Below are 13,344 nucleotides of genomic sequence, written 5' to 3'. Positions count from 1 at the left end.
ATAGCTGGACTGATCCTTTGGTTATGATTTAGTCAGGCAAAACCTGACTTAGAGACAATCTTCTGCTAGATTCCTTTCTTCTCTGGTTAGAGGTAGTAGTCAGACCCTCTAGTCAGGGTCTTTTGGGCCCAAACCATAGGATGCTGCCTTTCTGTGCTCTTGGGGAGGCCTGGGGAACCAAGAACCAGGCTTTATTTAATTTCTCTGCCTTAAGCCTATATGTCTCAACTCCCCAGAGGGGTGGCTCCAAGAAAGCAGGTTCTTTATACACATAACAGGGTGGGAAGTGGGGGGAGGGTGACATTTATGACTGGATTGATCCACCACGGGATAAGGGACTCAAGGCTAAGGCCACCTATTGGTAAGTGCTTCAGCTTTTCATATCCTTGCGCTACAGTGGGCTCTCTAGCCCGTTGCCCAGAAACCTCTCTCATCTCTGAATTCCTAGTTTACTGAAGCAAGGAATACTCTCAGTACCAGAATCCATTTTAAGAATATTTTATTTATCTTTTGAGATTACATATTCATTATTGCTGATCTAATACAATCACTTAGACATAAAGATTTCCAAGAGCCTCTCAGAAATGGCAATCATTAGAGGTTTTATTTCCTTTCAGTAAGATGACAATGAGAACTAGATGATTATTTATATATATATATGTATGTATATATTGTTTAGAACTTGTCCACATATAATTTGCTGGTGTTGCCTATTTTTTTCTGTAATTTTCCTTTATTAAAAAAGCTTAATGCAACAATGCATTTTGATTTCTTTTTTTTTAAAACCATGACAAAGTTAATTTGGCGAAAACCACAGGAGCAGCAGTTTCAGATCTGTTCAGAGAAAAGCCAAGCAGCAGAAAAGCTTCGTAGGAGCATGTGGCCATGGGGAGCCGTGGCCATGGGGAGCCGTGCTCATATAGGAGGGAAGGATTAGAAGCCAGGAGGGCAGAGGGAAAGTAGACCATATACCATTTTTTTTTTTTTTTTAATGAGAAAGAGAAAATATTTCTATTAAGAAGGCAAAAAAAAATCCTTGAAAATGAGCACAATTCATTGCAGAGAAAATGGTAAGACCTTACAGGCCAGGGCCACATAAAAAGAGATCATTGGTCTTCTTTCCCAGGCTTCCAGATACCTAGAAATGCATTTAAGGTGAGAGCTTAAGATGCATCCAGATACCCAGGATGCATCTAAGTGAGGGAAGAAGACACTTTTGTTCTGATTACCTGGGCAGAAAGAATAATGACCAAATTCCAACACCAAAGTAGAACCCATATACTTAGGAGGCCTGGACCCCCTTCTCATTAATGGTCATGACACAGAGTCCCCAGAAAGAAAGGACGAGTGGTCACCTGAAACTCAGGCAAACACCTCACCATGGGCAGCAACATGGGCAACCTAACCTAGCAGCCCAGTGTGGCTCCTTCTTCATGTGGAATGGTCTCTTCACTATGGCAAGGCGGAGTATGCACTGACAGGATCAGCACATGCTTGTGGGTTCCACAGGCAGCTGCCAGGCTTTGCTGAGAAACAACAGGTTATGACTTTTGGCTTAGGAACATAATAGGTTAGGGCCCAGATATCTGCCTAATAGAATCATCTCTGGATATAAGATGAGATACAAATCTCATCTTTTGAATCTTCTGCAATTAATCCAGTTAATGAATACAAAAGCCAGAACTGGGTAGGCAAAAGGAAGAACTGAATGGCTTAGTGGAATTTTCAACATTTATGATCTTCTCCATGAAAAAATATAGCCACGTATATGGCATTTTTCCAGTACTTGCTAAGATATATGGCCTCTGAGGAACCAGATTCTATGAGTTGAGACTGTACTATTTAATGAGGCAAATAGCCATTTACCTAAGGTCTACCTTCCTACCTCCAAAAGGAAGGTCATTTCCAGACTAGCTCTGTGGGTATATGTGAAGAGCAGGAGAAGTTAGAGAAGGTAGAAATCGGAGGGCAGAATTAGGTTGGGAAGGTTATGGTGATTCTGGGTGCTCTGTTGTTTCCTTGAGTCACCCTAGTCTTGAGACTTTGAGGCAGACCAGGATAAGAGAAAAAACAGAAAAACAAACAGTGTTAAACAGGATTGGCAGAGGGGAAAAGGACTGATTTCATTCCAGATACCTAGGGCCACTCCAGACTTTACCTCTTGGAACCAATCCGGTCCCAATGGAACCCTTGAGACTAACAGGTCAGTCTCCAAAAGGAATTCAGCTCTTAGGTGGGACACAACATTTCAGGCTGCTCATATTACATTTTTTTTTTTTTTGTAATTTCAGAGTTTACTTAAGAAACTACCTCCAAAACACAGAATCCCAAGATAGAAAAGGGCAGAACATAAAGTGATATCCCAGCAGAGAAGAAAGACCACAGACCAAATTGCAGAGACATTAGATCTCAGTTTCATCAATGGCAATGGCCAAAGGGATGAATATTTGATGAGGTTCAAATTAGTCAACCTAGCTGTGATCACATAGATTCAGTTTACAGTGTCTTCCCTGTATAGCTTAGCCAGTTAAGCTTCAAAGCCCTTCCCAGGAGACAAATAAATATATTCTGCTTCTTTAGGGTGCTGAGCTGTGGGCTGCATTTCTGAAGCCCTGATCTCCCGGGTCCCTTGGAAAGTAAGCCACTTCCTGCTCAGCTTTAGAAGGAGTTTTAGGCAATTGAAGGAAGTTTCTGGAAGCAGTGTTTCACAACAAACCTCCTTTTTTCTGAGATAGTGCCAATCTGGAGGGGGCCTCCTGGGAAACTATCCAGTTAAATGACAAGGAAGTAAAATTATGGGCCCCAGTGGGGCTGGCCCTCATTTCCTGAGCAGAGGCTAGGTGGGTTAGAAAGATGGCAAAACAAATGTCTGACAAACATCAGAGCTGCTGAGGAAATAGTAGAGGCACACTCCTCTTGGAACCTGAAAGTGTTAAAATGGACATAAATATTCAAGGGGAAAAAAAGGAGTCCTGGGTAAGGAAGGAGACTCCCAGGAAGCACAGGCACAGCTGAGATCTCGGTGCAGTTTGCCAAAGACACAACACTCCTTCCTTCCCAGCCATTTTATAAAGAAGGCAGTGATAGTGAGGGTCAAGGCTGGGAACCCAGGCCGTGTTAACTCAATGGCTTCCAAAAGGCCTCACCTGGGGAAGGGCCAAAGCTAAGAAAGGCAGCTGCTAAAAATTTATTCCAGAAAACCCCAGAAAACAAGGAGTCTGAAATCCACAGATGAACTCCTGAGCCTGGACTACAGAACGATGACCAGTGCTGAGGATTCTGAGTCAGTGGGGAATGATGCAAAAGATGCACCGGGAACCCCATTTCTTTCCTTCCTCAGCCTGTCCCCTGTGGCTCTCACAGCCCTTGGGACAGCAACCACACTCTGGGCCGAGGAGACAGGCACAGGATTCTAGATTTTAATAAATAAATAACCTAACATAGAGGGTGAGCACGGCGGGCAGCTTATTGGAGAAGCAGTTTGCTGGGTTCTTTCCTGTATAGGAGTGGAGAAAAGACTTGGAGTTGTATTCCTTAAAACTTCTGGCTTGAGTTACAGGAACTTAATACCTATAGGGAAAAAGAAAGATGAGACTGTGATGTTATCAGCTTGTGGGGATGCTGGGACATGAAGAGACTGCCTAAAGGTGTAACGAGGAGGCAGGCCCTTTTCTGGAGTGCGTGGTGAGGGTAGATAAATGCGGTGCTTTTTCATATCAATGAAAAAGGTCAGATTTTCTCTAGACAGGGATAAACATCATATCAAGAAGATGAAATGACAAATCAAGAAAGGGAACACTATTTAATGTTTGGACATGGCTTCAAAGAATCCTTTGGGGGTGGCAATGGGGAAAGTGGGTTTATTTTTCTGAGTTCATGGAAATATGGTGATGGATGCCAAGACCAACTCCAGTGCAGGAAGCTCATGATTACCCAGGCTTCCCCATTTTTAGGGAGTTCAAGGTACCTGTAGTAATTGGGCTTGAAGGGCCCATTCTTGTTGAGCCCTAGGTACTTGGCTTGTTCATCTGTCAGCTCAGTCAGGTGGGCATCAAAGGTGGGCAGGTGTAGGCTGGCCACATACTCATCTGAAACAGATCACACAAGACCCGGTATAAGCATTCATGCCTCTTGTCTGGCTGTTCTCTCCAGCCTTAAAAAGTGGAAAGTGTCAGTCACTCAGTCGTGTCTGGCTCTTTGAAACCCCTTGGACTATAGCCCGTCAGGCCCCTCTGTCCAGGGGATTCTCTGGAGTGGATTGTCATTCCCTTCTCTAGGAGATCTTCCCAACCCAGGGATTGAATCTGGGCCTCCTGCATTGCAGGAAGATTCTTTACCATCTGAGCCAGAGAATGTCCCAAGACACCTTCTAATTCTTGGAGCTCAACTTTTGCTCACTGGACCCCAATTCTAAGGAATGGTTGCTTGGGCTTAAGCCCAGTGCTTTTCAAAAGCATAACATTTCTTCCTTACAAGCTATTTCAGCCTGGAACCTTTCCTTCTCCACAGAAAAGTGAGCGAGAAATGAAAGCAGCAAATCGGCCTGAGAATGCAAAAGAAAGGATGGGAGAGTGGAGGAACTAAAAAACAGGAAGCTCCTGTGTTAGTTCTGCCCTAAACTTGATACTCTGGGTCACTCAGGAAAACTAACACCTGTGGAGCTCTGAAAAGAGTGAGCGAGGACCACCCTACACTATTGGCTTTGTTTTCAGTCCCCCTAGTTCTTAGGGGTTTTTAGTTATATTCAGAATTTTGTGTCACTTCCTATGTATTGGTTTGGTCTCCCTAACTTCATCATACATTCAGTTATGGACTGTTAGACTTCTTTATATTCATCCAAAGTGTCTACTAAAGGGAGAATATATTGACTGCTCACAGTTGCTGTGCATCTAATGCTGAAGCAAAACAAAACCAGAAGCTCATTTACTCCCCCGATTTTTGGTTTGGGAGTTTATAAACAGACTCTCAGTTCAGGCGCTTGTGACAGTATTCTTTAAAAATTTAAGGCAGTTTAATGTTTCTCTTATATGAAACAGCCACATAATTAAACTCTTAACAGAAGCTGTTCAGAGTCTTTCCTTTGGCCTGAAATAACAGGGTCAGAGTTAGGAGGCGGGAACAGACAAGTTTGGTAGGGGCCATTCAGCAGCCCAGGACTGGAGCAAGTCAGATGCCACAGGGTTTTCCTCTCTTTTGGGGGGAAGACTTTTTTTTTTTCCTTTGAGATTCTCTTTTTGTATAATAGATACTTTGAGAAAGTCCTAAAAATTCATAGACAGGTAAACTAAATCACAGCAAAATGTCCTGACTTCATCAGGGCAACCTATTTGGGAAATGTGATAAATCAACTGGGAATGGAGTATAGGAAGTCTAGCTCCTACTTTACAAGATGCAAATATCCTTTTTTTATTCCTAAGAAATATAATGTCCCCCAACTTCACTTAGTCTCTGACTCTGAGCTACTTGGTAAGGAAGAGGATAAAAAAGCTCATGCTTACCCATTTTCTTGGGCAACAGGTAGACATCTTGCTTATAGCGACCCTCGGGAGCATTGTAGAGCTCTATCAAGGCTAGAGCCTAGAAAAGCAGAGATGGATGCTGACAGGCCACTCACAGCAACCTACCTTGTTTCAAGTGAAACCTTCATAGGCTAGTGCCCTTCTCCAGCCCACTGCTTTCCCACTCTGGAGGCCTTACCTGAGTTGTAGCAGTGATTGAGAGCACAAATGTAGGCACTGTGGAGCAGCTTAGGTTCAGCAGACGGCCCTAGAGTGCAAGGGTTAATACACATAGGGGTTGGTTAGACAGAGTCTCTGACTTGGTGCAATGTGAGAAGAACATGATTGCCATTTTCCAAACACTTCTCAACTAACATGCTGGACAAAAAGCAGTTGTTCAATCAATGGAAATGAACTGGTTGACCTTTGAGTGAAATGTTAAAAAGTTCTGGAAAATCTGATGAAGGTAACAAGATAAAAGATCTCTAGGTTTATGTAAAAAAGAATGGAAAAAAAATAGAGGTGGTCACTTGACACAGAGGCTTATGCCAAGGAAGGCTATATTTCCCTTGAATTTTTACTTTCTATTACAGAATATCTTCCTTCTGGGGCATTGCTATTGCTTTGAAAAAATGTCCTAAACAACGATCTGGTCAAATTCAAGGGCAATCTCTCCAGGTTGTGATGGGAGATATTTTTTGCTTTAGGAGGCTGCGATAGTTTCTGTGCTTCTTCTTCAGCCTGCTTCTCCTGAATTCAAGGGCAGTCATGTATTTCCAGTGGGTGATTCAGAGAGTTAGAAGGACTAGAACCTTACCCCAATGCCATCCTTTACTACTTTATTTCCTAGGAAGCTTGACCACAGTTTTTGCTCAATCATAGTAGCCAAAAACAACTGTGGTGCTAGCTTTTGTCACCAAAATTACTAGATGGGACCTCTCAGGGCAACTAGAAATAAGTCACCAGACAGTAGGCTGACTTTAAAGCAGTCAGTGAATATTTAACAATCTGCCCATCCTCTCCCTGTACGTACTCTTGTACATATGTTATAGATGCCCTAAAGTATTTGAGAAGGTGAGAAAAGGTGAAGAGAATAGGCAGAATACTGCAAAATTTAAAGGTCCTTAGGTGAATACAGCATATGTTTTACATTTTTATATTGTTTCTTTAATTAAGAAATAAGACTGAAGATCAAAACTAAGGAAAGTATTAGTATTCTCCTTGTAACCTTGGTATCTTTCCCTGAAGAAGGGAAAAGTGTCAAGGTAAAAACGGGGCATTGTTACCGCTGTCAGAAATCTAGGATAGGGAAGAGAAGCTGTCAAGAAAGGGAATGTGGCCAAACACTGACATGGAAGTCTAAGTGGAATGAAAAGGCAGACTTCCCTGGTGGCCCAATGGTTAAGACTACACTTACAATGCAAGGGTTGCAGGTTTGATCCCTGGTTGGGGAACTAAGATCCCACACGCCATGAGGTGTGGCCAGAAAAAAAAGTGGAATTGAAGTCAAAAGGAAAGCTGAACTAGAAGTCATGAACGTGAAAGTGAAAGTCATTCAGTCATGTCAGAATACTGGAGTGGGTAGCCTTTCCCTTCTCCAGGGGATCTTCCCAACCCAGGGATCGAACCCAGGTCTTCCCGCATTGCAGGTGGATTCTTTACCAGCTGAACCACAAGGGAAGCCCCGAAGAAGTCATAGGGAATTATCAGTCACACGACCAATACATAACTGGCTGGCTCAACTCAGGGGAATGGACACTCAGAAACAAGGAACCTATTAGCAAAGACAGGACCTTCCCAGAGTTTGCCTAAGACTGTCTTAGTTACAGTCAGGAATATCTACTTTGTGCCTACTGATTAAACCATCCCACAAATGACATTATCTCTTTGTAAGCATCACTCAAAGTGTCAATGGTTCTACCCATTAATTCCTTTTACAGTAATGTCATTGTCTGACTCAACCTGCAGAGTGACATGGAGACAGGATAATTGGTGAAAAGTGGGGAACCAAAATAGTTTTCTTAATTGCTGAATGAAAAGACCTTTCACAATTAGATATAAAATCCATTTGGTAAAGTAGTTAAGCCTCTTCTTAAGAGGAGTTGAAAGCATGAGAGAACGTGAGGGAGAGGAGACCTGGGTACTGCAGTTTCTCCTGCCAGGGGAGAATCGCTCTACCAGCTACAGATCTTACCTCTGCCAACAATACTATCCTCTTGCCGTCAGGCCATATTACATGATCAACTTGGGATCTCACTCGCTCCCACGTCAGTTCTGGTGTCCGCAGACTTGCCTGGAACACATACAGCAAGCACATCATCAGCTGTGCCAAGTCCCACTTTTTGGATGGAAAGATGTTGAAGGGAGCCATTTCAAATAGCAAGTTGAAAGAAGCAACCAACATGCCAGATGGAGAATACCTGTCCTGGGTTGATTAGGACTGTTCCATTTCAGGGGATTTAATCTTAGGCCCAGCCAGGGGAGGGATCACTCAGGATGTCATTCCACAACATATATTGTGCGCCCACTCTCTGCTGAGCACAGTAAAAGGTGCTATGGGAAATACAAAAGAAACCAAAGACATGGTTTCTGCCTTCAACAAGCTTGTACTTTGTTTCGGGACACAAAACAATACATTTGTGAGGGGATAAATGCCTTTAATACTTATGAAGCAGCATGCAAACAGTGCAAATTAATACAGTGCAAACTGAACACGTAAGTGCTGAAGAGACACAGGAAAAGGAGGGTCAAAGCTGAGTGAGATTAGTTAGAGAAGGCTGAATGCCCTACAAAGAGCATGCGGGGGCTCAGGGTTCTGCCCTCATGTTCCAACGTCCCAGGTTCCACCTTCTCAATGAGGGTGGTTCACCCTAAGGTTACAGAAGCTTTGTGACCTAGGTGCAAATGTGAGGTAGCCTTTAGAGCAATGCTTCATGGTAGAGTAAAGCTCCCAGTGGCTCACCCTCCTTCCATTTCTGTATAGTGTATATTCCGAGAACAAGAGAAGAAATGTTAAGTTTATTAACGGCAGCAATCAAATAACAGTCACAGGGTTTAGACTTAAGACCACAACTTCCTTCTTCCAAGAGGCAATGCCTAAAATAGAAAGGGAGTCTGTACTCTAAGACTCATTGGCTCAAGTTGGTAACACTGAGAAGTTCTGCCAAATAGTAGTTTTCAGACAAAGAAAGAGAAACACTAGTTATACAACAATCATTTACTAGAGTATATACTATATTCTAGGCATTTTAGCAAAGAACACTATTATAGATAAGACTGTGGACTCCCCTACTGGACTATGAGCTGTTTATTGACAGAGACTGTATCTTTTCTTTACTAATCTAGTGGGAAAGAAAGACATATAATTATAATTATATTCAGTATATTTAGGACTTTATTAATGGTCTGGACCAGTTCTTTATTAGGTAAATGGGAAATATAAAATCTGTTGAGATGTCAAGTTTCATAAATTAGTTCAGCTTTTCTAGAGGGCAGTTTGGCAGTAGCTAACAAAATTATTTATTTTACCTAATCAAATCACTTTGCCCAATCAAATTCACTTTTAGGGCTCTATCTTATAGAAATACTTGTTCAAGTTCAGAAATATAAGTGCCCAAGAATGTTTAGCCCAACATTATTTGTAATAGCAAAAAATGTATATCAACATGGGAATGGCTAAGTAAATTAGGATAATTCCATACAATGGAATATAATGTAATTCTTAAAAAATATTAGTAGATCTGTATTTGTTAACAAGAAAACTATACATTATTGTTAAGTGAAAAAATCTAGTTGTAGAAATAATATACTATAATCTCAATTTTGTAAAGTTTTTACTCCTTTAAGATATATTTATCAATATATTGCTTGAATTTTAAATTAAGCAAGCATTACTTTAAAATTAGAATTTTAAAGAGAAATTTTATAAATAAACACTGTAAATAGAATTTTAAAAGAATTTCAACAAATAGGCCATTTTGGGAAGTTAAGGATATACAAAGTAATTCCTTAGCTTTCAGAAATATTACCATGGAGGACAATAATCATGTAGAGACAAGAGATAATCCTTGGTAACACTAGCAACTTTTTCATTGAGATAATGGGACTTAAAGTATTTCAAGTTCTTGGTGTTTTATATTCCTAATCTTCCACGGGACAAGCAATCCTTGTGACTGGAAGTAAAGAGCCGACACAATAACAATAAAAGTCTCAAAAAAAAAAAAAAAACAACAAAAACACAATAAAAGTCTCTTGTTTTAGGAAGTATTCCCTGAAAAAAAAGATATAGTAGAATCAAGAAAAGGGAACTTCTTAGGAACATCATAAAATAATCCATGTTTAGTAGAGGTGACTTATGACAGAACTGGGATGGCTATGATGCAAGCAAAAGACCTGAGGGTTTCAAATGGGGTTTGAAAGGAAACTTGGTTAAGTGACCCCTGGCACTGCCCAGGCGACTCCAATAATCTACTGAAGTGTATTTGCCATTCACACTCCTTGAGAGAAGCATTTCCTATGGCTAGCAATTTTACAAGAATTTCGCCTAGAGACATCCAATGCCTTTTCTGTGAATTTATAGTCACTAAGCAATCTACAAGGAAAAAGATTCTCTATGCTCACTCCCTTCCCAAAGGGTACATCCCACTGTAAAGCCAAGAACAACTGTGGTTCTAGTCCTGTGAAGCATGGAGTCGGTAGCAAGTCTCAGGTGGGAATTCTGTGGTTGGCAAAAATTTTCAAAGAATGTGCACATAATGGTTTAGCTACTTGAACTGTGAAGCTTACAATCATACAGGTTGTCTGTGCGACACATATGGGTAAGCAGGTCTCTTTTCAAGAGAAAGGAAGTATGTGAAAGAAAGACTTGGCCAAAAGGGAGCTGAGAGTACAATCTCCATCACAGGTTCCCTGAGTATTCATGGTCTTATTTTTCAGAAAATAACATAGGTTTCCAACTCTTTCCATGGGTGATTCCATCTTAAAAATGCAGCAGTCAATGTTCCAAGGTTAGGTTAACTGTAAATTCTTTCACAAAAAAAAGACCCTTACATTTTTTGTCACTAAAAAATCTGGATAAAAATTTACCAAACCATTCTCCTTTGCAGTTTTGCTGAGTTAACTTATAGTGATTCTCCTCTCTTTTTATCACACTCTGCATCCAGTCCATGTAGCAAATCCCATTGCTACACAATATATCACTTCTTCACAATATACTGCTACCTTCACATCACTTCTAACCACCTCCATTGTTTATCCATCCATCTAACCCAAGCTACTGCCTACTGTTGCTGGAAATACTGAAAAGAGTCTTCTATCATCCCTATCACTACTCAAGCTCCGTAAGTATTTTGTCATGTAACAGCCAGGGTACTCTTTTAAAACATAAGTCAGATTTCATTAGTCATCTGCTCAAAACCTTCCAATGGCTTATCTAGTACAAAGAATAAAATCTAAAGTCCGAGCCATGGCCTAAAAGCACTACATAACCTCCTACCTCCTTGCTGCCTGCCTCTTATCCTCATCCCCTTATCCATTCTGTTCTTGCCACAATGGCATCTTTTCTGTTCCTCAAACACATCAAGCATGTTTCTACCTCACGTTCTTTACTCATCAGCCTCTCTGAATAGTCATTCACGCTATGCCATGCTAAGTTGCTTCAGTCGTGTCCGACTCTGTGCGACGCCATAGACAGCAGCCCACCAGGCTCCCCCATCCCTGGGATTCTCCAGGCAAGAACACTGGAGTGGGTTGCCATTTCCTTCTCCAATGCATGAAAGTGAAAAGTGAAAGTGAAGTCGCTCAGTCGTGTCTGACTCTTAGCGACCCCATGGACTACAGCCTACCAGGCTCCTCCATCCATGGGATTTTCCAGGCAAGAGTACTGGAGTGGGGTGCCATTGCCTTCTCCGAATAGTCATTCAAGCTTTGTGCAAATGTTATCTCCTCAAAGAGCCTTCTTTGACTGCCCTACCTAAGCAGCATCCTCAATGCACTCATCTTTCTGTTTTACTTCAGTATTAGGCACTGACTGACATAACTGTCTGTTTAGTCACTGTTTCCCACACTAGAATACAAGCTCTAAGAAAGGAGGCATATTGTCCACTGCTACTTCTTCAGCCAGTTAGTACTAAGCACAGAGCAGAGCAAGAACTCAACACAAATTTGCTAAGGAGTGAATGAACATTCTGGAATCCACGATTACTTGAGTTTGCTATTTCCTTAAATTTCATTTATGTGCCCTGTGACACTACCATTGAAGATAGAGTAAACTTTTCCAAAGTGATTCAATCATAGGCTGGACAGTTTAGAAATATTAATATCTTTGACCACTTAATAAAGGGGCAGTATCACACAAAAGTAAAACTTAACCAAAAACAAAAAAAAACCAAAACCAAAAAATCCCCCACAAACCTCAAAAATAAAAACTAAACAAATTACTCATTATAAGCAAAATATCATGGTAAGACAAAGTAATGGAGTCATGCCACTCAAAAACCTCAAGGGTAGAAAGAGGCTCTGGTAGGTTGTTTTTTTCCCAGCTATTTTTAATAACAGAAGAATAGAACACAGAGTTAAAAAGAGAAACCATTTAAAATAGATGTCCAACAAGCTCCCAGTATATCCACTGATCCTTACCTGGCAACGCTGAAGCTCAATCAGAGCAGCCCTCAGTGGAGATGAAAGCATGCTTTGCTTGAGCCATTTACCCAGACAGAAATATAGCTGTTCCAGAAAAGTGCCAGAAAAATGTAAAACCAGAGGCAAAATCACACTGAGAGATACTTTGGTAAGTCTAATAAACAGCACTTCTGTTAACTATTACTTGGGCAACTTGGTAGGATCAAGTGTTCTGTTGGATTGGAAAATTTTTGATGACTATAATAAAACTAGAGAATCAAGGTGATAGATTTTCCAGGTTTGAGGAACACATGCTACTGAACTGATTGTGACACCTGGAGATCCAACACTATAGTTTGGAAAATACATTAAGGGAAGAGTTAGCACCATGAAAGAGGGAGATAAAGAAAAGAAACCACAATATTTGATAGACACAGTCAATCTTAAGCAATATTCTCATTCCAGCCTATAGATTTCTCTGCCTTGACTTGTTTCCTTAGACCAACCTACTTGTTTCACTTTTATAGCAAATTCAAATATCCCCCAAATACTGACTAGCATACTGATTCACATTTATTATGTCCTTTTTTGCTCTTAATCCTAAACACAAAGATGAAATGGCTTACAGTACAAGTAGGCATCAAGCTTAGGTGGAAAAACAATCATTTGAAATGATTAAGTTGAGATGAAGAAGCTTTGTAGAATCCATACACAAAGGCCAAAAGGCTAGTGAGTGAACAGACTGTGAACAGCTCTGCCAGTACAGCCATGTTTAGGATGGCTGGTGACCCTGCTTCTTCTTCTAGTTTATGTTTCTTGGGAAAGAGGGAAAAAATAAAAGCCCCCAGTGATGAGTCTCTTGATCTTACCACATCAATCTCCGTGTTGGAATGTCCCATGTTACAAACAATGCAGCTATTCTTCATACGATCTAAATGCTCTCTGGTTACCACATTCTTATTACCTTAAAAACAGAAGAGATATCCACATGAAAAGGAATGAAGTTCGACTCTTTCTCATACTATATGTAAACTGAACTTAAAATGGGTCAGAGACCGAAATGTAAGAATTAAAACTATAAAACTCCAAGCAAAGCATGGGAATAAATCTTTGTGACCTGGGTTAGACAATGGTTTCTTAGATAATAATACCTAAAGCACAAGCAACCAAAGGAAAAAATAAACTGACTACATTGAAATTAAATCATGTGCTGCAAATGATACCAATA

At 40.8% G+C, this 13,344-nt stretch overlaps 1 protein-coding gene across 5 annotated transcripts in view; it reads right to left on the bottom strand.

The window, feature by feature from the left end:
- Positions 1-482: 482 nt before the first annotated feature.
- Positions 483-13,344, bottom strand: part of AHCYL2 (adenosylhomocysteinase like 2) — a 190,901-nt gene continuing 178,039 nt past the window's right edge. For all 5 annotated transcript variants that reach the window (XM_019959064.2, XM_019959065.2, XM_070788147.1 and 2 more), the window contains exons 12-17: positions 12,986-13,080; positions 7,693-7,791; positions 5,698-5,766; positions 5,499-5,577; positions 3,968-4,088; positions 483-3,570 (exon numbers count right to left, since the gene is read on the bottom strand). In XM_019959064.2, coding sequence (XP_019814623.2) covers positions 3,564-3,570; positions 3,968-4,088; positions 5,499-5,577; positions 5,698-5,766; positions 7,693-7,791; positions 12,986-13,080 — 470 coding nt within the window. In that variant the 3' untranslated portion in view covers positions 483-3,563. The remainder of the gene's footprint in view (positions 3,571-3,967; positions 4,089-5,498; positions 5,578-5,697; positions 5,767-7,692; positions 7,792-12,985; positions 13,081-13,344) is intronic.

Source organism: Bos indicus, chromosome 4, assembly GCF_029378745.1.
Source record: "Bos indicus isolate NIAB-ARS_2022 breed Sahiwal x Tharparkar chromosome 4, NIAB-ARS_B.indTharparkar_mat_pri_1.0, whole genome shotgun sequence".
In the NCBI taxonomy this organism is placed as follows: Eukaryota; Metazoa; Chordata; class Mammalia; order Artiodactyla; family Bovidae; genus Bos; species Bos indicus.
This window is presented reverse-complemented; position numbering and strand designations above follow the sequence as displayed.